Here is a 24218-nt window from a genome sequence, read left to right as displayed (position 1 = left end):
ATGGCTCAAGAATTAGAAGATGAGAGACACACATCAAAGAGTAATCATGTAGATCGCTCTTACCACCAAGATGTGTTTGGGAGTGATGATGAATATGAAGCTGAAGTAGATCATGAATGTGAACTGGTAAGTGCACTAGAAGAGTTGCAAAATGTCGAAAAGGAATTTAAAAGGTACAAAGATTTGATTCATGAAGAATGCAGTTGGTTGTGAATATGCCTTGAAGAATCAAATAATAATATCTACATATTGAAATCTCAACTAGAAGAGGCAAAAGGATTGACTAGTGAGTTGAAATATGTCTTTGATGCTAAGGAGAGAAGATGTGAGGATCTCCAACTAGAAGTGGAGACAAAGGACAAATAATGTCAGGACCTAAAAGGAGAAATGGAGAGTATCAGGAAAGACATTGAGAAGTGTCAAAATGAGCTCAAGGTAAGGATCCAGTATGATGGCAGCACTGAGGTCTTGGACAAAATGTTGAGTAAACAAAAACACACCAAGGATACCAGAGGATTAGGATATGCTACTAGTGAATACTCCACAAGTGAGGATTTCTCTCACAAGGACATTCAGTTTGTCTCCTCTAATGGAGATAACAAGGTTCGGACCTTTACAGTATAAAGTGCACCAAGAAAGAAGGTTGACCTAGCTACAACCGGTGAGGACTTGAGGCTAAAAATGAAGATCAGTGCAACAAGAAGAAACAATGCAGATCTTAAAGGAAAGGGAAAGTTGAGAGAAGATGGGCTCACCAAAAACAAAAATGCAAGAAAGTAGCCTAAGAGATTCCCCACCGATGGAAGACAAAGAGACAGAGCACCTTGGAGAAGTAGAAGTGGAGAATCCAAACTAGTCATATCACCTCATGTTTGGCAAAATGAATTTGTAAGTAATATGTCTCCATTCTCTGGTTACTGTTTTGGTTGTAAAGGATGTGGCCATAGGGCAGAGGAATGCAAAAATATGTCTAGGAATAGATAAAGTGTTCTTCCTAGGAATAGCAATTCATTTTGTAGAAGATGTAATGTATTTAAGCATAAAACATCAGAATGTAGAAACTCGCATAAGCCCACTCCCGGTTATGCTAACCAGAGTACATTTTCCGCCTCAAAAAATATAAATTATATATGTTATAACTGCAATGGATCTGGCCATAGAAATAATGTGTGCATGAAGAAGATGTTTCATGCACATGGCAATTGGCATAACACCTATGCCCAAAGAAGAGATACTCATGCAAGATCAAGAAGTCAATTGAAAGTAGAAGCGGGCTACAATGACAAGACCGTGAGAAGAAGACCAAATCAGTCTGATAGAAGGTCTTTCAATCATCTAGTTGGGATGAGTACAGTATGTTTCTATGGCAATGTAACTTGTCAAATTGTAGAATCTGGAAATGTAAAGACCTATCAACAAAAGAAGATAGACTTGCTGCAAAGCTTACAAATGAGAAGAGGCGGGAGTCCAAGTAGGTATGGAGGAAGAAGGAAGATAACATGACCATAGACTGACACTGTGCACTCAATGCACAGGTGATACCTCCTAAAGTTTAAAGGAGATGTAGATCCTTAGGGGGAGCTATATGTTGATTAGATCATTCACCCCCATATGTTGAGAAGGATAGAGGAAAGGATGGGCAGTCACCAGCATGATGAAAAATATGAGATAAAAGGATGTGTGCAATTGATATCTTGACTACATATTCACACGGGCGAGATGGATCACTACCACAAGTGTCAAAGTGGGATGTGACACTAGAAGGAGAGCTAGTGGACAAAGTATACTGGCAGAGATACTAAATTGGTACAGTAAACCAACAAGTGGAGTATGTTGTCGGTAGGGACAATTACCGGTATTGAAGATTATGTAGGTCAATATGTTTTGGTTGTGTTGTAGTGGCTCCGGTGACCTGGCCAGATGAGTTTATATCTCGGATGACATCAAACATTGTCCTAAATAACAAAGTGTTGGACAAGGAGCGAATCACATGTGTATGAGACATCATGATGTCAACCACTGCGAGTGTTGACATGTGTCTATGTGACTTGGTATTGTGGTCAGGTATGTTTACATCACAAAGATGGGATGGATGTCATGGAAGTGAAAGACCATCAACACTCGTATATGCTCACTTCCACTAGTAGAAAGTGTAGTTTGGGGTACCGGTTTAGGACTCGACAAAAAATGAAGAAAAGAAGGTTGTGATTCAGCGGGAGTTCATAGTCATATCTTATGATTGGTACCTGATACACTTGACATAGGAGAAAATAAAGTGTCATTATTGCTACACCGTGAACTGGTATACAGGGAGATGTGAACAAAGGTGTGAGTTACCTGCACGGGGGGAGAATATGTCAAGTTGATTAGTGTGTGTTCTCTGATTCAAGTGATGCTAGTTGTGAGGTTGCAGTCCTTAGTGGTAAAAAGGAAACAAGCAACCAGTACAAAAAGGGAAGAGAGAGCTTGCAGTATACCAGTTGTCAAGACCCTTTTCCATTGTTGTCAAAGGGGGAGAAATGATCTGTAGTATACCAAATACTACATGTGTTGACATCAATGCCAATGGGGGAGATTGTTGGTATTATTTTGTCATTGATGTCATCCGATATAGCATAAAGAAGGACAACCGGTATGGGAAAATATCTGATATGTTGTTAGTGCTATCAACCGGTAGTGTGGATAGTGAAGCCACTAGGTGAGGATGTTGGAGTAACCGGTTTACATATCAGTATTGGGAAGAAGGAACTGGTTTGTAAGTATGCATGTTGATGCTGAACAAGCATGATAGAGAAGTGACTAGTGAGTTATGAGAACTGGAAACAATGCGACCAGTAGAGCTCACTATAGTATGATCTAATGAAGGGTTAGCAGTGCAATCGGTATGCTAGTATGAGGTCAACTAGCAGGACTCCCACCGAGAAAGATGAGTTTGACAGAGTATGTGTTGTTTCCATGAGAAAATATAACATTTGAAAAATTTACCAGGCCATATGTCAAGTTGAAGAGGTATCCTCTCTTGAGTGAAGTCACATCTTTACCGATAGGTGACATGGATCTTCCTCCACCGGTGTTTAGTAGTTAAAATGCGATTGTCTATTCTTCCCCTGATAAATGGTAATACCTTGCTTATCCCATAACATACTGTGTGGGGGAAAAAGTGACACTAAGCAAACATGCCCTAATCTCATTCAATCACACATTTGTGGAATACGAAAGAGCCTAGAGGTATCACACAATTGGCTACTTCTTTTTGTGGAAGAGAGAGCCATAGGCTACCTATTAGGATTTCTATTCCTTTGTTGTAATTGAAAGATAAAATGATGTAAGTTCAATCCCTAACCCCAAAGTGCAAGTATGAACTAGTAACAAGATTGCAAGATTGAGATTAAGTGATGAAAAGCTATAAACACAAGGATAAAAGGAGAATGCAGATGTGTACCTGGGGTTAAAATCTGAGTCGAAATGTTCAGGACGGGGGCGCGGGCGCCACTGTCCTGATTCTGCACCTGAAACTGTTGTTTTGCAACCTGAAAAGCTGTCAGAAAAATGCTGAACTGCTGTCTGATAGAAGGACCAGGGCGCCCATCGCCCCTATCCCAGGGACTAGGGCGCCCAGCGCCCCTGTCCTGGTAGGACCAGGGCACCCCACGCCCCTGTCCTGGTCTTTTGCTCTGCAATTTGGTGTGAAGTTCAGTCTCCGTCTGCTTCCGTCGGATCTACAACTTGCGGCGTCGTCCGAATCTTGAAACCTGCACTTATATCTGAAAAGGTATGGTGGGTGGCTATATAGGGTTTTGCCTTAGTCAAACCCCCACTTTGGTGATTTCCACCTCCATGAATAGCCAAGTTGTATTGTAAAAGTAGTGTGTGCAGACCTTGTGTGTGTGCAAGATCCTAAAATGCAAGTAAGCAAACTAGAGCAACCTAGAAAGTAAACCCTAATTGCTTGTACATGATAATGTAAATGCTCCAAATCAAGATACAAAGTGATCTAAAGCATGAATACAAATGATATGATGAAGCTTATGCAAAGACATGAAAACAACATGAAATCATACCCAACCCCAAGGGAGGGGTACAAGCCAATCTTCAGTCAGTAATCCCCTATTGCTCTTCAATGTCTTCAAAGCCCTAAATGGATGAATGAAATTGATGAATGCTTGATGGATGGATGTTGAATGTTGTTGAAGTCTTCAAAGATCTGCTCTTTCGCTATGTAGAAGGCCCTTGAAACCAAAAATTCCTATCCCTTCAAATGAAGAAAGAGAGCTCTTATATATAAAACCCTAGGTCTTAATTTCAACTTTTGGCCGACCTAGAGATTGAATCTCCCACCAATTTCTTGGGGTTAAGCTTTATTTTATGATTGGATCGTGTTCCTAAAATTTCGGGAAAAATGTCCGGGACCATGTGCACGTCGGGCGCCATGGTCCTCTCCGGGCGCCATGGTCCCGACAACTTTTCACCAAATTTTCAGGGTCGTCGGATATGATGATTTTAGAGAGAATCCCGAAGTTACAGGTGATTTCGAGATGTTTTGACTCCCAAAATCAAGCCCCCAAGTTCAAAATAGGACCTAATTAGGGTTTTTGATTAAATGATGTATTAGAGGAATAAAATGAAAGGGGCACACTTTAATGAAAAGGGCCCAACTTTATGATATGGGAGATGATAAAATAGAACCTTAGACCTAATTAATTTGATTAATTAAGTGCTAAAGGGGAAATGTAATGCAAAATGCAAAATGCGCCAAGGCGGGTGCTAAACTAGGTGTGAAATTGTACCACCCTAGCAAGTGTGTATAATTTACGACGCTACACATACATGACATACATCATGACTCTTCGGGATAATTTAGTCAGAGTAAGAAAAGGCAGGTGATTGGATGCATAGACCAGATGACCAAAGTAGAATATGAGGAAGCCTCTTGAGGATAAGTTCAGATATGCCCACTAGATAAAAATGTGAAGACATGTTGTGCTACCAAGGCAGAAAAGGAAGAGTTCAGATGGTGAGTTTGCCTCGAGTTTGCCTCCTTGGCAAGCCGGTTGAGAAGTGAACTAGTCAAATGAAGATAAGGCTATGTAGTTGCACACATAGAGTTACCAGTATGCAGATGGAAAGTGGTTATTTCCACAGATGCAAAATGGATGAAGATAGTTGGCATGAAGATATCATGCACACTATTGGTATGAAGGCAGAAACATGCAAATTGGTAAACAAGGAGAATAGCGACATACAACCAAGTGGATAGAGAGACAAAACTGAAGTGCACTCAGTCTGATGAAGATGCACATGATGTGTCCTTCAAGAGAGTTGTTGAAGACCGACATGATTTATGACCGGGCTGACAAGATCCACCACCACAAGGAAGGAGAAGGCAAGAAGGTTAACCGATAGGCAAAGAGGGATCGGTAGTATGAAGCATACACCTGTTGTGTGATATTGGTTCGTGACCATGTTGGTTTGACATAGTGAGCTAAGGTGGATGTCGATAAAGGTGCTTAAAGATGACATACCAACAAGGTTACTAGAGAACTGGTAGGGTTAGATGTCTGGTAGGTGTGCACCAATGGAGTGTTTGGTCAGTGATCCTGTCTGAACCGACATAGAGGTATAAGCTAAGATGGATACCGATAGGGATGCCCCATGGAGTTGAAGCAAAAAGATTGTAGAGGTCGATGAAGTGTCATTAAGGTGAGGTTGTTGCAGAGTTGGTTGACATTTAATGTTAACTATGACTATTGTGGGTCGAGTTGCTGAAGGGTTGCAACTTGAGGCAAGGCATATCAGATCGGATCCATGGAGTGCACTGTTTGATGTAGGATGTCTTGATACAAATCATAGTTGGTGAAACATATCATCAAACAATTTATGGTGTTTGACAGATGCATGTCGACATATAGGGCCATGTTAGCTAAACTTATAAAATATATAATGGAAGCCACGAGATTGGCAAAGATTGATTGATTTGTTGCAGGTGATTGATCTCTGGAAGAAGATCTGATTGGATTCGATGTGCCTCATGATCAATGGAGGAAACCATAAGGCACCAAGTTTGAATGTTTCTTTTGGTGGGAATGTATTATCATAAATATGCAGGCTGAAGATAGAAGTAAGTAGTTGCCTCAGGGAGAGATGCTACCAAGTAATGCCAAAGGCCGAATAGAGAAGTATATGAAGTGTGATATTTGCAAAGGGTCATAGAGATCGAGCAAAAGGGAGACAACCGGTAATAGGTTTTAGCAGAGGATTAACCGGTAAGGTTAAAGCAACCAACAAGCTACAAGAGAGTATTAGTGAAGTCAACGGTCAATGCTAGAACCAACTAGAAGATAGTAGAGAGTGTTGAAGTGCAGAGCAAGTGAAGAGAAGTTTCGACAAAGTAAAAGCAAAAGAAAGGTAACCAGTAGAATTGATCTGGTAAGGCAGCAACAAAAGAGTGTAGCAGAGAGAAGAAGATAGTGATCTAGTAGAAAGATGAAGAGAGACAGAATGACATGAAGAGTAGAGAACCAGTAAGGCAGAGAAGGGGTGATACTAGTAGAGAGATTATATGAAGTGGTTGCAAGATTCACTTGTAATAGGTTATTAATTTCATATTTTATAATGATTCTTTGAAGATCATTGGGTTGGTGCTCGGTGCAGGGGTTGTAGCTCCTTTGGGTTGGTGCCCATAAACAACAGTGGTTGTAGATCCTTTGGGTTGGTGCCCATAAATAGTAGGGGTTGTAGATCCTTTGGGTTAATTCCCATAAACTGTAGAGTGGTACTCCTTGGGTTGGTTCCCTAAATGTTGTAACCAAAGTGTTTCATTTTGAGGCTGGATTAGAGCAGTAGACTCCAGCAGCATTTCTCATCAAGTTATTTCCCATCTTGGGTTTTCCTCCTATATACTGGTGTTATGTGATGTGCCTTTATGTGATTGCATTGTGTTGCTTTGCCTTATCCTATCGATATGTTGTTTAGTGCTTGAGTTACTAACCAACATCTGCTTTTGGGGTTAAAAAGGGCAAAGGATTGAAAACCACTGATTTACCCCCCTCTCAGTGGTACATTGTGTCTAACAATCACTCCATTAGTCTTATCCCCAATGATCTGATCTTCTGAATGATTCATCCTTACATACCTAGGAGTCTTTTGATTTTCCGTTATTCTCCCAATTCTTTAGTTATAGTTGAATTTTTTGATACAGCCAAAGTAACTGGGTCAACATTCTATTCTAGTAAAGATGTTACCAATTCAGTTATGATCATTTCCACTATCAGTTCTTGCTCATTAATTCTGATTTGACTTTTATTCAACTCATCCACCTTGACATTAGCACTCTCCACAATTCTCTACAATCTCTTTTTATAACATCTATATACCTTTCTTTCATTAGAATAACCAAGAAATATTCCTTCATCACATCTAGGATCAAAATTGCCAATGATATCATCTCTCCTCATATAACATTTACTACCAAAGATTTTGAAATACTTAACTATAGGTGTATTGCCAAACCATAATTCATAAGGTGTCTTACCGATTTCTCCTTTTATATGTACTTTGTTGAATATATAAACTATTGTGCTCACTGCTTCTCTCTAGTAGATATGAGGTAGATTAACTTCCATCATCATTGTTCTAGTAGCATCAAAGATAGTTTTGTTCTTCCTTTCCACAACTCCATTTTGTTGAGGTGTCCAGGGAGTAGAAAATTGTCTCCTTCTGCCATGCTTCTCACAAAAGTTATTAAACTCACCTGATGTGAATTATCCACCATGATCTGACCTTAAACATTTAATCTTCAATCCTGTCTTTGTCTCAACTTTAGTTTTAAAGATTTTAAACTTTTCCAAACCCTCATATTTCCCCCTTAAAAAAGTAACCCACATCATTCTAGAATAATCATCAATGATTAGCATAAAATATCTATCAACTTGAAAACTTTTAACATTAGTAGGGTCACAAAAATAGTATGAATAAGATCAAGAACATCATTAGATTTGTCTTGTATACTCTTAAAAGAGGTTCTGACCTATTTTCCCATTTGACATTCTTTATAGACCAGATTATAGGGCTTCACAATCTTAGGTATATCTCTAACTGCCTTAGTTGAATTGATCTTTACAATGCAATCAAAATTCACATGACATGGCCTTTTATGCTATAGCCAACTCTCATCAATTTGTGTAATCAAACATGTCTTCTCACCACAATTCAAATGAAATATATTACCTTTTGTCTGAGTACTGGTTGCAATCTCCAATCTAGATCTATTAATGATTTTGTATTTTCTATCCTTGAACTATAATTGAAATCCCTTATCCACCAATTGTCCTACACTCAAAAGATTATGCCTTAAACCTTCAACATAATAAACATATATAGTTCCTTTTCCCTTTATCATACATTCTTTGTCATCTCCAAATCTAACCAGACCGCCATCAAATTCTCGCAAAGATGGAAACTTCCTTTTATCTCCAGTCAAATGATGTGAACATCCACTGTCAATTACCCATTCATCCTTATCTTCAATTTTAGCAGCAAGTGCCTTCTCTTTAGGTACATTCTCTTCTAGTGCCAGAAATCTTCCTTGATAGCCACAAACACTAATTCCTTTCCATTATTGGAACAATTAGCAGAGTCTTGTGCCGGTTCATCATCACAATCAGTCACACCTTCCTCATCCGCTATGTAGCATGATTTATCTTTGTTTTTCCTGTACTTATACTTGTTCTGATATCCAGGGTTAGGCTTAAAATATCTTCTATCTCTTTCTTCAAATATTGAATTCCTTTCAGGACATCTAGATGCAAAATGACCTATCTTATTACATGCAAAACATTTAAAAGGTGCTTTTCCTTCATACTTACTTCCTATCGGTCCTTTAGGTACTCTTCTAACAAATAGGGCTTCAAGTTGCTCAAATTCTTCATCTTCTCTCTTCATATCATCCAATTCCTTTGCATACAAATATTTTCAATCTTGCTTGTCGGTTGATGATGTAGATGCATGAAAAGCAGGTTCAAACTTCACAGCTCCTGAAGATCCAAATTCTTGAAGCTCAAAAGCAGATAGTTTCCCAATCAAGGTATCTCTATTGACAAAAGTATTAGCCATTGTTCTCAATTCATTAATTGTAGTAGCCTTCATCTTGTAAGTCGGTGGCAAAGCTCTCCCAACTTTAGAAACTATTTCATCTTCACTCAGAGTTCCACCACAACATTGAATTCCCATAACAATTTCATTTACCCTTTCCATGAATGCAGTAATCCTTTCATCTTCTTCCATCTTCAAGTTTTCATATCTCACCTGGTAACCATCAAGTTTAGCAATCTTAATAGTAGGGTCACCTTCATTAAGAGTCTCCAACTTGTCCCATATAGCCTTTGCTGATGATTTGTCAGTTAATCCCATAATTTGATGATCAAAAAGTGCACACAAGAGGGCTTCTCTTGCTCTACAATAATTCTCAAGATCCTTATCCAAGTTTGTCAGAGGAGGGTTGTCAAATGTTAGATTATAAGGTGTAACACCATTCTCTACAATTTCCTAAATCTCCTTTCCAAGACATCTCAGATGAGTCTCCATCTGAATCTTCCATTCTCTGTAATTTGTTCCATCAAGTCTAGGAATATCTCTCCGAAAGATAGCAGCAGATGAACTAGATGAACTTGAACTGTTAGTTTCTATAGGATCTTCCTCAAGTAGTTAAGCTTCTAATGAGAGGACCAGTACTCTGATACCAATTGTTAGACAATTCAAATAACCGGAAGACAACTGAGAGGGGGGGGGTGAATCAATTGTCACTAGATTACCAGAACCCAAAAGATTAATACTAGAATGCATAAACCAAATACTGAAATAGAAGATATACCAATTAAGCATAAACAACAATTAGAGAATAGATACCATCCACATGACACCAAGATTTGCACGTGGAAAACCCGATAAAGGGAATAACCACAGTGGGAAGCCTACCTACAATCAGATAATACTTCTGCAATAAGTATGTGATTACAATTAAGAGGCCTACACTTGCAGGAAGGCCAACAACCTAGAGCACATTGCTCATCATAGAAGGAGTCTCACTGACTACATAAAAATCCAAACTTCAATCCAGAGGAAAGAATGAATTGCAATGATAGCATTTCCTATGCATGAATATAGTTCCAGTTAAGCTCAATACCTGAGGACTAAATCCTCTTACATAAACCGAACTCAATCACCAATGATCGAACAAATCCTCTACATGAATGATTATTACATTGTTCGCTTCTATTCCATTCCTTGATGATCTACAATGAGATCTTACATCATATATATACAAATCGTCGACCACAAATAATAAGATTGGCCACCAGATAATAAAATAAATTACATAATTACAAAAATGTCAGCCTGAGACCAAACAAATAATATTCAACCCATAAGACATCCCGAAAACACGTCGAGAAGTCCAATTCACACATTACATTATGTCAATCCATAACCTAGATAAACTGGGACCCAATTTAGGTCCACACATGCTAAAGCAATGATCCAAATCAACCAAGTCTTGAACATGATCACCATCAGCATCCTAAATCTCTACTAGAAGCCGCACCAACACCACTTATGCATATCATCAAAGATCTTCAACAAAGCTCTATCGGTGAAACCTTCACCGGAACAACAAACCAAGCCTGTCAGCATACAGGATAGCATCCGATCACCAGATCAAAACCAACTAACTAAACATGAATATGAGTAGCATGAATAAACCAATTCCATAAACCAAACATACCAGAGAATACCAGATCATCATGATCTAATCCAACCAAAAACCAAGCAACTTACCAGGACCAAAAGGATATCGGTAAAGTAGCCAAAACAACTAGTGTTGACATCAATGACAAAACATCAATGCAAGACATAATCAATTCATCCAAATGGCCAATAGTATCACCACTCCATCAATGCAATAATCAATTCCCTATTTTCCCTTATCTTAGACATGAATGTAATGTGAAATAATCCCAAACGTAGCAAACAATCTATCTCATGTTCTTGCAAACGATGATGTAGTGATAGACATGAAGGTTGACTCTCACGAGTCTATAAAGTTAGAACCACAACCTATAATATAATGGGGAAAATATTAGGTTAACCTAAATCATTCCATCGTAATCCCTTACCCAATAAATTATGGCTAAACCCTAATTGGTTTAACCTTAGTTGCAAAACCCTAATTTAGTTTCCTAATTAGGAACCTAATTCTTCAATTCAAATCCATCAAGCCAAAACCCTAGGTCATCACCAATAAAACCCTAACCCCGGAACCTATCTAATTGCTTGTTGGTCTAACCAATTTTGTAGTCCCTTTAACCAACTACATAGTTTTCTTGGCTAATTGCATTGTTTGCTTAACAAACTGCCCAGTTTCACTAACCAACTACACAATTCTAATCCCTAATTACGTAGATCTATCAACCAAGTGCATCAAACTTAACCAACTATGCAGCAAGTGTATCCAACTATGCAGGTCTTAATATAGACCCCATGACATGCATCTATAATGAGGAAATAATGCCTAGAAAAGTGTACTCAAATCTCAAATTGACAAGTAGGATTTAGGGTACATACCGTTGGTCCTATGCCCTATGTTCACTGATAGGTCTGCACGCACTCACCATGATGATTCTCCCTTAGAATTCACACCATCTTGCTAACTTCTTGCCTTGAGAGCTCCAATTCTTTCAAAAAAGAGAGAGAAAATGGGCTCTTTTCACCCTCCCAACCCCTTTTATAGCTCTCTAGACTACCTAGATGGACATGCATGTTCTTTCTTTTGCACTAGTCCCAGTCATTTTCATCTTCCCAACCTTGTATCTTTTGCATCTTAACTCTCATTTCACTTCCATTTGCGATGTTGGAATCCTAGCATAATTGTCAACAAATTAACCTCTTTTCCATATTTTTTTAGTCAATTTCTCAAGAGAGCACCCTTATACCCTGTCATGCTTGGGAAATGGTTAATGTTATATTTTTATATATCTTCTTTGAAACAATTTTCCAAATCACATTGTCTCAAAAAGGGGCAAAATGTAGACGCTAAAAATTGGTAATACTTGCATTCTTCATTTTTAACCTAATCATGCATATAATCTTCATTATTTGTGGGATCCTGTCTCTCTTCGCTTTTCCCATTTTCTATCCAGATCATTTCACTTTCTTCCTATTTTGAGTTTGGGATTTCATTTTGTCCTTAGCCTCATCCCTTTTGTGCTAGATCATTTCCTTTTCAAATCTATGTCATTTTGCTCTCACGCGATCCTGTTGCTTACCGCTTTCCATTTTCGATCTCATTGGCATCATTTTTTCCCTATTCCTATCTTATGGTTTCATTTTGACCTCTTCTCCCACCTCATCTCATCACATTCACCCCTTTCCATCCATAGACCCACTTTGACCTAATTTTCCCATTTTCGCTCAATTGTTCCCAATTTTTGTCTGACCCTTCCCAATTATTTCCAAATTCACTCATTTTCACCTAATTTGACTAAATTTTGGTCTTTGTGTTAGTTTGACTTGGTTGGCCTATTAACTATTTGATTGATTGATTAATTAATTGTACCCCTCTTCCTACTAACATTTCTTCTATAGTCAAATAAATAAATTAAATAAATAATTTATTTATTCTCATTTTTACTTTGATTAATTAAATTCATCATCTAATTAATCTTTCCATAAATATGTTTAATAAATTATTAAATTTATTTTATTATTTTCATCCCAATAAGAATAATGAATGATTTTTATTTATTTAGTTATTCTTATCTACTTTTTTGTTGTGAGATATTTAATAAATTGTATTTATTAAATTATCTCTAAAATATCCTCTCATATGAGAATATTCTCTGCTTTTTCCTATTATCCTCCTAATTTTAGAAAATGGGAAGCTAATATCTTTCCTAGATTTCCAAAAATTATTTTTTTGGAAATATTTCATTAATCTTAATTTTAAATTCGGAAATGAGTTATGCATCCTCAAAAAATCTGTTTTTTTCTTTTTCTCTACTTTTTCCTCATCTTCTTCATCCTTCCTCAAACGACAACTTTGTTGTGCACTCAATCTGGTCCATCCACCTAATAATTTTTTGTAATCCTATCCATCCATCAAGTCTCTAGTTTTCTATAAATTGGGACTTCTCTTTCAATAAATTCATCTAATTTTTATGCATTGTTATTCTGTCTAACTTTCAAGCAGTCTTAGTCATCTCGTTTAATAAGTTTTATTTAGTTGAAATCATTTCATCTTATAATTACACTTTTGAGTTATCCTTTCTATCACCCTTGCTTTCATTCATATGTACTTGCACCTACACAATGATAGAGACATCAATTAGAAGAGAAATAAAGAACAATGGAGCCACACTGAAGGAATGGTGATATCTACATTTAGTTTTTGTGTTGTTTACATTTTATTTTAGTGTCTCTATTGGTAGGGTTATGATAGATTAGCATAATTGTTTCAAAATTTTGCGATTTGATTTAGATTATGCTTTGGTTTTGATTAACCTCTAAGGGGAATCTTTTCTCCATCTACATTTATGTTATATATGTGTATATATATATGCATGGAGCAAGTACACTTGATGTGTGAATGTTTTAGGAACTATATGTATAGGGCATCAACTCCACCAAGCTCCACAAGTTTGAGTGTTTCGATATCCTTGATGGTGGTTTAAAGACATACCACACTAGCCATTTATGTCACCCAACCTTACCCACCATTACTAATTTGGACGATTTTCCTAATGACACGTGTTCACACCGTCAATTATTATTATGGTAAAGTTTGGTTACCCTAATGTATATTTGTGCATAGTTGGTCATATGTGAATTGTCATCTTTTAATGTGCATACATTAATTCAAATTTAATATTACTATGTAGATTTAATATTTAATTATGTAAAGTTCCTTTATGTATTCTATTTAATGAGAGTTGCATGATTTTGTCTTGGGGTCATTTGGGGGATTTAACTGATACTTGAATTTAAGTTTATTTTATTATTATTTTATACGTCACTCAAAAAGTGAGTTTATATTTGTTGATTGAATTAATTTTTTTCAATACTTAATCAATTTTCTCTCTTGAACTCTCAAAAACCCTACACCTTGAAATTGAATTTTTGATATGGGGAGATTTCTTGAGTGGATGGTTTTGGGTAGATGCTCAGAAGAATTATCTCAATGAACTCTACCATTTGTTTGATTTATTCATCCTTGTTCGATGTGTGTGGATCACATGTTGTATTTGAAGTTTGGGTGAATTTTTTAGGTAGGAGTTCACTTTTCTTCTTTGTTTTTCAATCAAATGGTTTCTATTTTATTTCGAATGTTTTAAAGCATTTCTCTAATTCTAATTTTGTCATTTATTTGTTTATATAAATTGTATGTTTTAAATCTAGAAAATATGGTTTCATATGTGGATGTGTTACCCAAATTTTATTGGATTGATGATATGAGGATTTGAATGCATATTTGTGATGTTTTGTAGATATGAGTCAATGGGTTCTCTTGGTTTTTAGATTGGAGAACTTTGGATTCTTGAGATGTTGGAGGTCCATCAATGGTGGATGGCCTCTTGGACAGATTTTTGGTCCAAATGATATATATTTAGGGCAATATTTTTATAAAATAGGGGGATTCTTTAGTATGCCATGAACACACATGTTAAAACCCAAGTTCACTAAGTGAATCCCCCATGATGGGGTTGTTTTAGATCAATTCTCTTTGTGTTTTGGTCATTCAGTCAATTGATTGCATTTGAGGATTTTGGACTCAACTAACAAGAGTATTTGGCTTATAAATTGGTATGTTCATCATTTGGCTTCATGTTTTGTATTTTATTTAGTCTAGAGATGGTAATAGAGTTGATGATCGGAGTGGATCCAAATGTTTCCTTGACCCAAAGTCACTATCAATCAGGGTGTGGAGAGTTACTTAATCAAGTGAAAAAATAGCTAAATCTTGGGATGGGTTAAAACAATAATTAAGTTAATTGGTGCCCCAAAATTGCCTTGAATGCTAGTACAAGGCCAAAAAAGTATTGGGGAGACATTCCCACATATGTAGGAACTAGATCTTACTCACAGTGGTATGTCCACATATGTCATGTCAAATATTGCATGATTGCCATTTTCATCTATATGAGAGAATGCTCGGTTTTGCATGAGTCATCCCTTTGAGATATGGGATGACACTCCCCTCTCTTGTTCTCTATGTACCTAGCCCTGTATATATTAATAGCAACCATAAGATGACATGCCTTCCATGTTGATGATCTTTCATTTTGGTTTGTTGTGCTAGCCTTGTATGCGGTCATGATGCTATGGGATTAGTGAGGTTTTGAATCTTGAGTTTGATTATATACTTGGTAACTTGATGTTATGCCCTTGTTGATTATTATCATTAATAGTATGTGATATGGATTGCATTGAGTTTATGCCTCTTTCAACTCTTAAATCTTGATGTTGCATTATGATTCTTGGTGGTTGAGATTTTCATGTTGAAGTGCATCCTCCATGATTGGCTTGTAAATGTGATAGCCTATTATTTCCCCTTGTATTCTTATATGATTCTTTAGGTTGTGTAACTATCTCCATCAGCATGGTGGAGTGGACGTAAGGGTACCACATGGTTGGGTGTCATTCCAAACCATCGTTGGGGACCAGTGAACTTGGTTTGGATCATATTTGGAGAGTTCTTCCACTTCCTCAACACTTGCTTCTTCTCATTCTATCTTTTTTGTAAGATTGTAATCATATGTATATTGCACTTGTATTGTAAATATTGTTATATATTTATTGGGATCTCCAAGAGGAGATAGATTTATTTGTAACATATTGTATTGGAATTGGTATACTTTTGTGCTCGGTGTTGGAGTCGAGAACAACCTATGATCTTGTATGTTTATCCTTTCTTTTCACTTTTTGAATATCTTATAGGAACACTTAAATTGGTGCTCTAAAATGAACAAAGATGTGGTTTGTTTAGTCTTGTAGGCTGATTTAGTCATCTCCTCTTCTGGTCATGAATTTAAATGATCGACTTAGTATGGATTTGAGTGTGTTGAACTCATTTTGAGATCAACCAAGACTACTTGTGGGCTGTCAGGCAAGGGGTATGTACCTTATTTCTTGGTGGTTTGGAAAACCATGAGTGTTGTCAAGTCTATTTTGGGATGTTATGGGTGCATTGATTATGTTTTGAATTCACTTGATTCCTCACTAGTCTTGTAGGTGTCACTCGATGGCACCATTTGTGACTCAATTTATCACCTTTTTCCCAATTATATCAATTTTGTTTTAGGATTTTTTGGATATTTTTTCTTCACCTAGGGGTTTTGGGTATGTGAGACATCAAAGTTTTCGATCAAGAAGCTCACTGGTCAAAATAAATGTGTGTCTTAGAGGATGACAACACAAGTTCACCGGTCTTGAGGAAACCAGTAGATACCAAGGACACTAATGTGAGTGAGGGACACAAAAACACCATTCTAGTGTCCACTTGTCATACATGTGATTAGTTGGTAGGCATAAATTAGATTGGGAGCCCATGTTTAGTTGTTTGGTCTGAAGGGGTGTTTGTGGTGTTTGTTTGACCTAGTTTCAAATGCATTGCAAAGGTAACAATGTCAGGGAACCCTTAGAGGTGACTTTAGTAGGTTTTAAGTGGGTTTTGTTGGTGTTAGGGATTTATATTTGTTACTAGGATTTTGCGAGAGCACATCCATGATGCCTAGTACTTACTAGTAGGTTTTGCTTATTGATTTAAGACTTAAAAATTTGGGGATGGTCTTGTGTGACCCTTAACACCTTTTGGACCTTTTCCTAAGGTTTGGGATACCTTTGCACTTATCTTTTTTAAGTTTTATATGTTTATTCTTTCACACGTGCGTTGTCTATTATCAATAGTTTGATCTAATCCCGAGGTTTGTTTGTGACACTCATATATGAACTATGCATAATGACACTTAGTTTTAAAAAAAAAAAACTTCCCTGTACTCTATAAGGATAAGAATGATGGAGTGTGGGTTGCAGCTAATTACTCGGTAGAGAGACTTATTAGATGAGATGCTCTAGAAGTTGAGGTTAAGGTCGTGATTCCTATTGTAGCCACAAAGGAAGATAGGAAGAATCTAGAAAGGTCCATCTCTATTATCCATGGTAATCAAGACATGATGAAGAGGCACTTGAAAGAGAATGTTTCCTTCAACAAGGAGATAGAGAATAATACATTGGCTTGAATATTGGTCCTATAGGAGGAGTAGGAAAGGAGACATGCCAAAAGGAGAAGGTCTGGAAAGGTCATTATTGTTGTTGATGCTTTGGAGTTGCATGGTAGAAAAGTGGATGTTAATGTTGATTCGCCTATTGTTACTACTACCATAGATAAAATCAAAAGACTCTCCTCTTGTGAGAAGCTAAAAGATCTTAGTCTCAATTGGCTAGGTGTTGAAGCCCCTAGTCTATAGACCATCAATTTGTTTCTCCTGAGGTGTGATTTTTTTAGATTTTGGTTGTTAGTTCATTCTATTTTTTGTTTTTATCTGGTTTTGGCTGTTTATTGTGGGTTTTAGTTCTTAACCTAGGGTTTTCTCATAGCTTGTGAGGCCCTTCTCTTCTACTACTTGGTTTCCATGTAAGGGTCCAAGCCCTCGCTCACTTTTATAATCAAAACAATAACAAACTATATTATGTTAGTTCTTAAAATTCCAAAAACATTGTTATTAGAATTGGAAAAAAATATCAGGGGGTTCTTGTTGAAGGCTAACATGGATGAAAAAAAAAAAAGAATTCATTCGATTTCATGGGACAACATTTGCAAAAAAATATTCAAAGGAGACATATATATTCCCAACTTTGAAGCTAGAAACATGGCCTTGGGGGCAATGCTTGTTTGGAATTTTTTCTCAAAACCAAAGTTGAAATGGGCTAACATAATAAAATCAAATTAGTTAGATTCTCCTACCATAGAAATAATATTCACAACTATAAATGTCTCTTTAGGATTAAAAATGTGGAATTTCCTTATCAATTGCACAGAGATAATGCTCCTATAACTCTTATGGATCATCAAAAATGGAAATAAGACTCTCTTTTTAGATGATTCATGGAATGGTTACCCTCTTTTGGATAGTAGCCATACAACTCCTTCAATAAGATTATGGTGTCAAAGTGGAAAATTCTCTTGTAATACCTTTTTCAATGGACTGTGCAATCAAGAATGTGACATGGTAGAATTTTCAACATCTAAATATTCCACAAGATCAAGAGGACCAGTTATCTATAATTTTACAAAATAGAGTTAGTTGGTTTTCAGAACAAGAAGACACATTATTTTCAACACCTTAAAAAAGAAGTAATTTTACTCTTAAATTAGGCTATGAATCTTTGATGTTTGATAGGGATTTTCAGCCTGGTAGAGCATATTCATTTTGTTGGCATGATGTAATATTACATAAATTAGGTTCATTCTCATGGCTAGCCTTGACAAATAAAATTCTGACAAGTGACAGATTAACAAAATTGGGCTTGGTTGAATAATCTAATTGTCTCTTGTATGGAAAGGTGGTAGAATCTATAGATCATTTACTTCTATAATGTCATTTTACAAATGATTACTGGAAATGGATCCAAAATAAATTGGACTCGCTTGCTCGCCTTCCAAGTTCAATTATTGAGGTATTATTAGTATGGCATTATTTTTTTCCTTCTTGATATGGAAAATAACTGCATCTATTGTAATATGGCACATCTAGTGGGAGAGAAATATTAGAATTTTAGAAAAGAGAAAAATAATTTAGATCTAGTTTACATCAAAATTGAAAAGGTAACATTGAAAATAGTGAATTCCTATGTGGCAAGAATAAAAATTTGCAACAACTAAATTCTCTTCATTGGATTCCAAAATTTTATCTTCATGTCACTTAATTGTGTCTCCATTCCCAAGAAGTTCTCTGAATAGTAGTCCTTATAAAAATTGATAGGCAATCAATTAAGTGGATCCCCCCCTCAAAATGGTTGGTTGAAGTAGAATATTGATGGAGCTACTAGAGGAAATTGGGGGCCATCAAGGGCAAGTTGTGTTTTGAGAAATTCTCAAAAAAATTGAGACTTCGAGTACAAAAATTCGTAGAGAAACTAACAATATCTCATAAGCATTGACTTTTTGAATGCTCTTAAATTGGCAAACCATCTCAAAATTTAAAAAATAATTATCCAAGGAGATTTATGTATATAATTAATACTTGTACCAACAAACAATCACAAAATTGGAACATCAAATATATTTTCCTCTCGATCTGGAAACTACTCAATGGTTTGCCTCAATTCCAAATAAAACAATGCTTTAGAGAATAAAATTACTTGACGAATTTCCTCTCCAATGAAGGGTTAATAATAACAATGATGACCTCCTTTTATAGTCATGATTTTCTCCTTCACAACCCCAAATCAAGAGAAATTATAACTAAAGTGGTTTTTATCTAGCATTGTGACTTTTTTTTTACACGTGGATTATTTATTTACAATATATAGCATAAATATTTGGCAAGACTGAATATTATAAGTACAAGTAAACGTACAACTATTAGACCCTATACAAATACTAACCCCTCCCCTACTTCTAAACTTCAAATGGTGGTTTGGGTTGATGGCACGAATAGATGACAAATCACCTCCCTATTCATTACTCTGCAGGTCTTGTCATCGCACTACAATCTGCCTAATGTGTATTCACATCTTAGCGGACGTGTCTATTCTGGCTCCAAAACAACAGTACAGATTGACTAACACGCATGTTAGTCGTGCGTTTTACACTGTCGATTTCACAATAAACGACTGCGATTGACTAGCACGTCACTATCACACTGTATGAAAACTCTGTTTTGGAGCGAAAATAGCTTCAGCCATCTTAGCCAACATGTTTGATGGGATGTCAAGGACTCGGGCAAGGACAGTCCTTTCATCTGCGTATTAATTGTCAAATGGACGAGTGTATAAAATCAAGGAGCTCGCACTTTTGGCTCTTAGTTATTATAAAATGTCCCAATTTAGATAAGTTGGTAGGCTAGGTTGATGAGTAGAACCATAAGTGAAAGATGTCTCACGGTCTGTAAAGTTTCTCCATGGCATACTCTCCAAAGAACACTAGGCTGAATTTCCACATTATGAAATGGCAGCTTCCTCACTAGGTTGATACTTGAAGAATAAATGGGCTTTCAGAGAAGTCTATGAAGCCATAAGCTTAGCTTTGATACAGGGTTCTTTGATCACTTTACCATAGCCATGCATATTCATAGGTCTTCATTCGGAAATCAAATAGTTGCCCACTTTTCAGAGGTGTTTTGAGCTCTCCACTTTCTGATCAACCACTCAAAACACTTCCCGATCACATCAAATGCAGATTTGATCTCTACTCTTACCTTAGAGCCAAGAGAAGCCTTGGGTGCAAAACAAATGGAGGTAGAATGAACACAGAGGAAGCCTGAACACATGACGGCCAAGCAATCTTTCCTCCAGCAGCTGTCAAGTTTTTTCGGTCTATAGCTAGCTAGTCCTAGGGTTTGCGTAGTAGTTCTGCAACCCATTTTTGTGAAGTATATATATATATATATATATATATATTTGGTTTGAGTTGTATTTTGGAGCAACTGGTCCAAGTGAGTCATCCTTAAGGATTAATTACTGTTCTTATGCAAGACTTTTACACACATATATAGTCGTAGTGGTCTTTTATGGAAAATAATTTTTTATTTTTATTTTTTAAATGATAATTTGGTTAATGAGATTGTCAACTATTTATATCAGCGAGTTAATTGATTTGATTTGTCATGTTTATTTTTTATTACATTATTTTCTTACAACAATTTTTTTTTTACTATTTCAAATAATTATGAGAAAATTATTTATTTAAAATAATTAAATAATTAAAGAATAAATAATCAGTTTAATTTTGATAAAATAGATTTTTTAAAGGAAAAGGTGTGAATGCTTTTGACATAGAACTGTGAATTGGTGAAGTCACAAACAAGAGGTCTCATCTCCAATATAAACATGCAATTATACATTAAATACTGAAATGGATGAACTTACGCAAAATTTAAGTATTTTATAAAGAACAGTTGACTATTAGATATTGTTACTATCCAATATAATTTGGGGACATAAAATTCTAGCTTAATGTTATGGAATGCACAATTTGCTATGCTCCTAATGCTCCTAATGTGCCTAATAAAGGTAGCAATGTAGTTCTTGATAAAGAGAGTCTCCTCTATAACTTCTCAGGGCTCTGGATTGCATTTGAACAAACTCATCACCAAGTAAATAAAGATAGAGAAAATCGATTTTAAGATTTACATAGAACGAACCCAAAACCCAATAATTCAAAAGAAGAAAAGATTAATTCTAATGACTTTATTCATTCCGGCAGTTTATTTGGCCTGTAGACTAAATTTCCCAAGAATATTCAACACCAACAAACTCAGCCCTCACATTGGTATGTGGTAAAGGAAACAATTTTGGTAATGTTGAGTTTGTGTAAAGCAAAGTAAAAGCCAAAAAGCTGAATTTACTTCGAAACGTACGCAAGGGATGCGTTGGCGCACCCAAATGAAAGGTAAAAAGAACTGCAGTATCTTTGAAGCCGCGCTTACTTCCATGCAAATGACAATCAAAATAAAATTGAAGAATTTAAAACCCTAGCTAATGGATGAAACTCCTAAGAAGTTTCACAGTCAACAATGGGCAAAGGCGGTTTGACGCTTCGCAGACAACAAGGGGCAAAAGCGGTTTGACATATTTTGAAAGTTTTACAAGACTAGTGTAGATTCCGAGAAAGTTGCTCTGTTCAGATCCACTCTTACACCATTAACAAGTTGTAAAATGCAAGCATATGACAAACACAGTGAAAACTATATATTATGATTTGACAGGAACCAGGGCACCTTCATTCCCTTGTTAATAATCAATGCCTGATTCCACGTGGCAATGTTTTTTTCAAGGTGCATGAACAAGTAGGCGTGGCTTCAACATAGACCTATAAATACGCCACAATTCATGATCTCACTCACAGGATCATATTTCTTACTGGGCATTCATTGTTTCTTTCTCTTCTTCTTTCTAAGAGAGGCAATAATGAATAAATTTCTACGTTGCGGGGCTGGCATTTTAGGTCATTATACTGTATTTACCCTTTTTCCGATTCTAAATTCATTGTTATTGTTTTCTGACATGAATCTTCCGTGCTATACTTGTACTGAATATTGACCCATCTGGTATTTTTTCTGTGAGAGATCAGGAAGTGCATTTGCTTTGCTCATGTATGGAGCACCAATGTAAGTCCCCATCACTAGGACAACATTATCTTTGAAGGGATGTTATTACACTTTTGGTTTAGTAAAATATTGCTAAGTTCATATAACGTTGATTTATGAGCAGGAGTAACTTCTGGAGAGTGATAAAAAAGAAAACAACGGGAGAGATGTCAGGGATGCCCTATGCAATAGGCCTCTTTAACTGTCTTATCTACACATTGTATGGCTCCCCTCTGATCAGCAATGAATGGGATAATGCTCCTGTCATGTTTATCAACGCCATTGGCTTCCTCCTCCAGTTTAGCTTCTGTACCATCTATCTCCTCTATGCTCCACCTGAATCTAAGGTACTGTACTATTTACTTTCACCATGATAGTCCCTATGATTTCACTTGGGTTTGGAGGGCACGAGTTGATGAGGGATGAATGTGATGGCAGAGAAGAATGGGCCTGATGGTCGGAGGAGTGTTGGTGGTGTTTGTCAGCACTGCAGCAACTTCCATGTGGGGAGTCCAAGCAGGCCAGAAGAAAATGCTTGTGGGAACTACTGGAATGGTGGCCACCGTCATTCTCTTTGGATCTCCACTCTCAGATATTGTAAGGAACTTCCCTCACATTCATTAGAGTCATATGTTATAAGTAAGTATTATTCAACTAACATATATGTTATCATATAGAGAGCTGTAATTCGGAGCAAGAGTGTGGAGTGCATGTCCTTCTACTTCTCAATGTTCGCTTTCCTCGGCAGTCTTTTGTGGTTGGTTTATGGTGCTTTGAGCAGAGATATTATTATCATGGTAATCATATGTTGAGCATCTATAAACATTTTTTGTCTAAACAAATAGAACCTCTCCAACTGAGCTCATTTCATTTCTTGTCCATGCAGGCTCCTAATTTTCTTGGAATACCACTGTCTTCGATTCAGATGATAATATACTGCATTTACAAGCAAAAGAGTCGAGGACGAATTGAAGATGTAAAATTGAAAGTGGTGACTGTGCAGTCAGATGGAACAGCCATAGAAAAATGCCCCACAATTCCTCTTTCTGAACTTGACATTGAAATGCAGAAAAATATGAAGGAAACCATGAGATAACTTGGAAACTAATACTTGGTAGTGGGTCTGGGAAGGGCGGGTAAATGATACCCATTGTTTGCTTTCAATGTAGAATGGCTTTGCTTGCATCTTAAATTTTTAATGGGTTTTCTCTTGGCTTTCCTTTTTCATTGTATAGCTTTAGGAACACAAGCTGGTTGATAGATCAAAGTGATTCGGGATTAAAATGGAATCCCCTTATTTGTAGCTTACATTCAGTAAGCTGTGGAAAAGCTAGTGCTTAACCTTATTCTCAGCCAGAAAAGAAAGGGAACTATGTTCTCCTCACTCGAACTCACCTTATTCAGTTTTCATTGCTACTGATCGTGGAGCATTTTCTGTGGCCCTGCGTTTGAGCAGAAGAGCAAGAATCCAATTGTACCTTCAACAATTAATTATATAACATATATGAGGTTCGAACTCGAGTCTATATACCCATTCCATCTCTATTTCATTAATAAGATTTCAATCCAGTCAAATATCTTCCAATGTCTGTGCTTATTATACTATGGGTATTGATAGATGAGACGACATGTTAGTAGCCGAGTTTAATTCATGAGGTTGGTGTTCGACTCACCTTACGTTCATTTAAATGCATGAAAAAAGAATGCAAGTTAGAGTTTAATTAATTGATGTAAAATATTAAATAGTATTTAAATTAAAATTAAAACTTAATGTAATTAAAATTTTCTAAATTATGACTGATAATTAGAAATAAAAATTTATTATTGATTCGGTAATAATAGCATTAGGGACTTAAAATTGTT

At 36.5% G+C, this 24218-nt stretch overlaps 1 protein-coding gene across 1 annotated transcript; it reads left to right on the top strand.

The window, feature by feature from the left end:
• Positions 1 to 23451, top strand: LOC131038010 (bidirectional sugar transporter SWEET3b-like). Its single transcript, XM_059221980.1, has 5 exons — positions 1 to 173; positions 22480 to 22702; positions 22794 to 22952; positions 23033 to 23152; positions 23242 to 23451. Exons 1-5 carry the CDS (start codon positions 1 to 3, stop codon positions 23449 to 23451), a joined length of 885 nt encoding a protein of 294 aa, XP_059077963.1.
• The last annotated feature ends 767 nt before the right edge of the window (positions 23452 to 24218 follow it).

The sequence above is a fragment of the Cryptomeria japonica genome, chromosome 6 (genome assembly GCF_030272615.1).
Source record: "Cryptomeria japonica chromosome 6, Sugi_1.0, whole genome shotgun sequence".
NCBI lineage: Eukaryota > Viridiplantae > Streptophyta > Pinopsida > Cupressales > Cupressaceae > Cryptomeria > Cryptomeria japonica.
The sequence above is the reverse complement of the archived record's forward strand: the minus strand, read 5'-3'. Positions and strand labels throughout refer to the sequence as shown.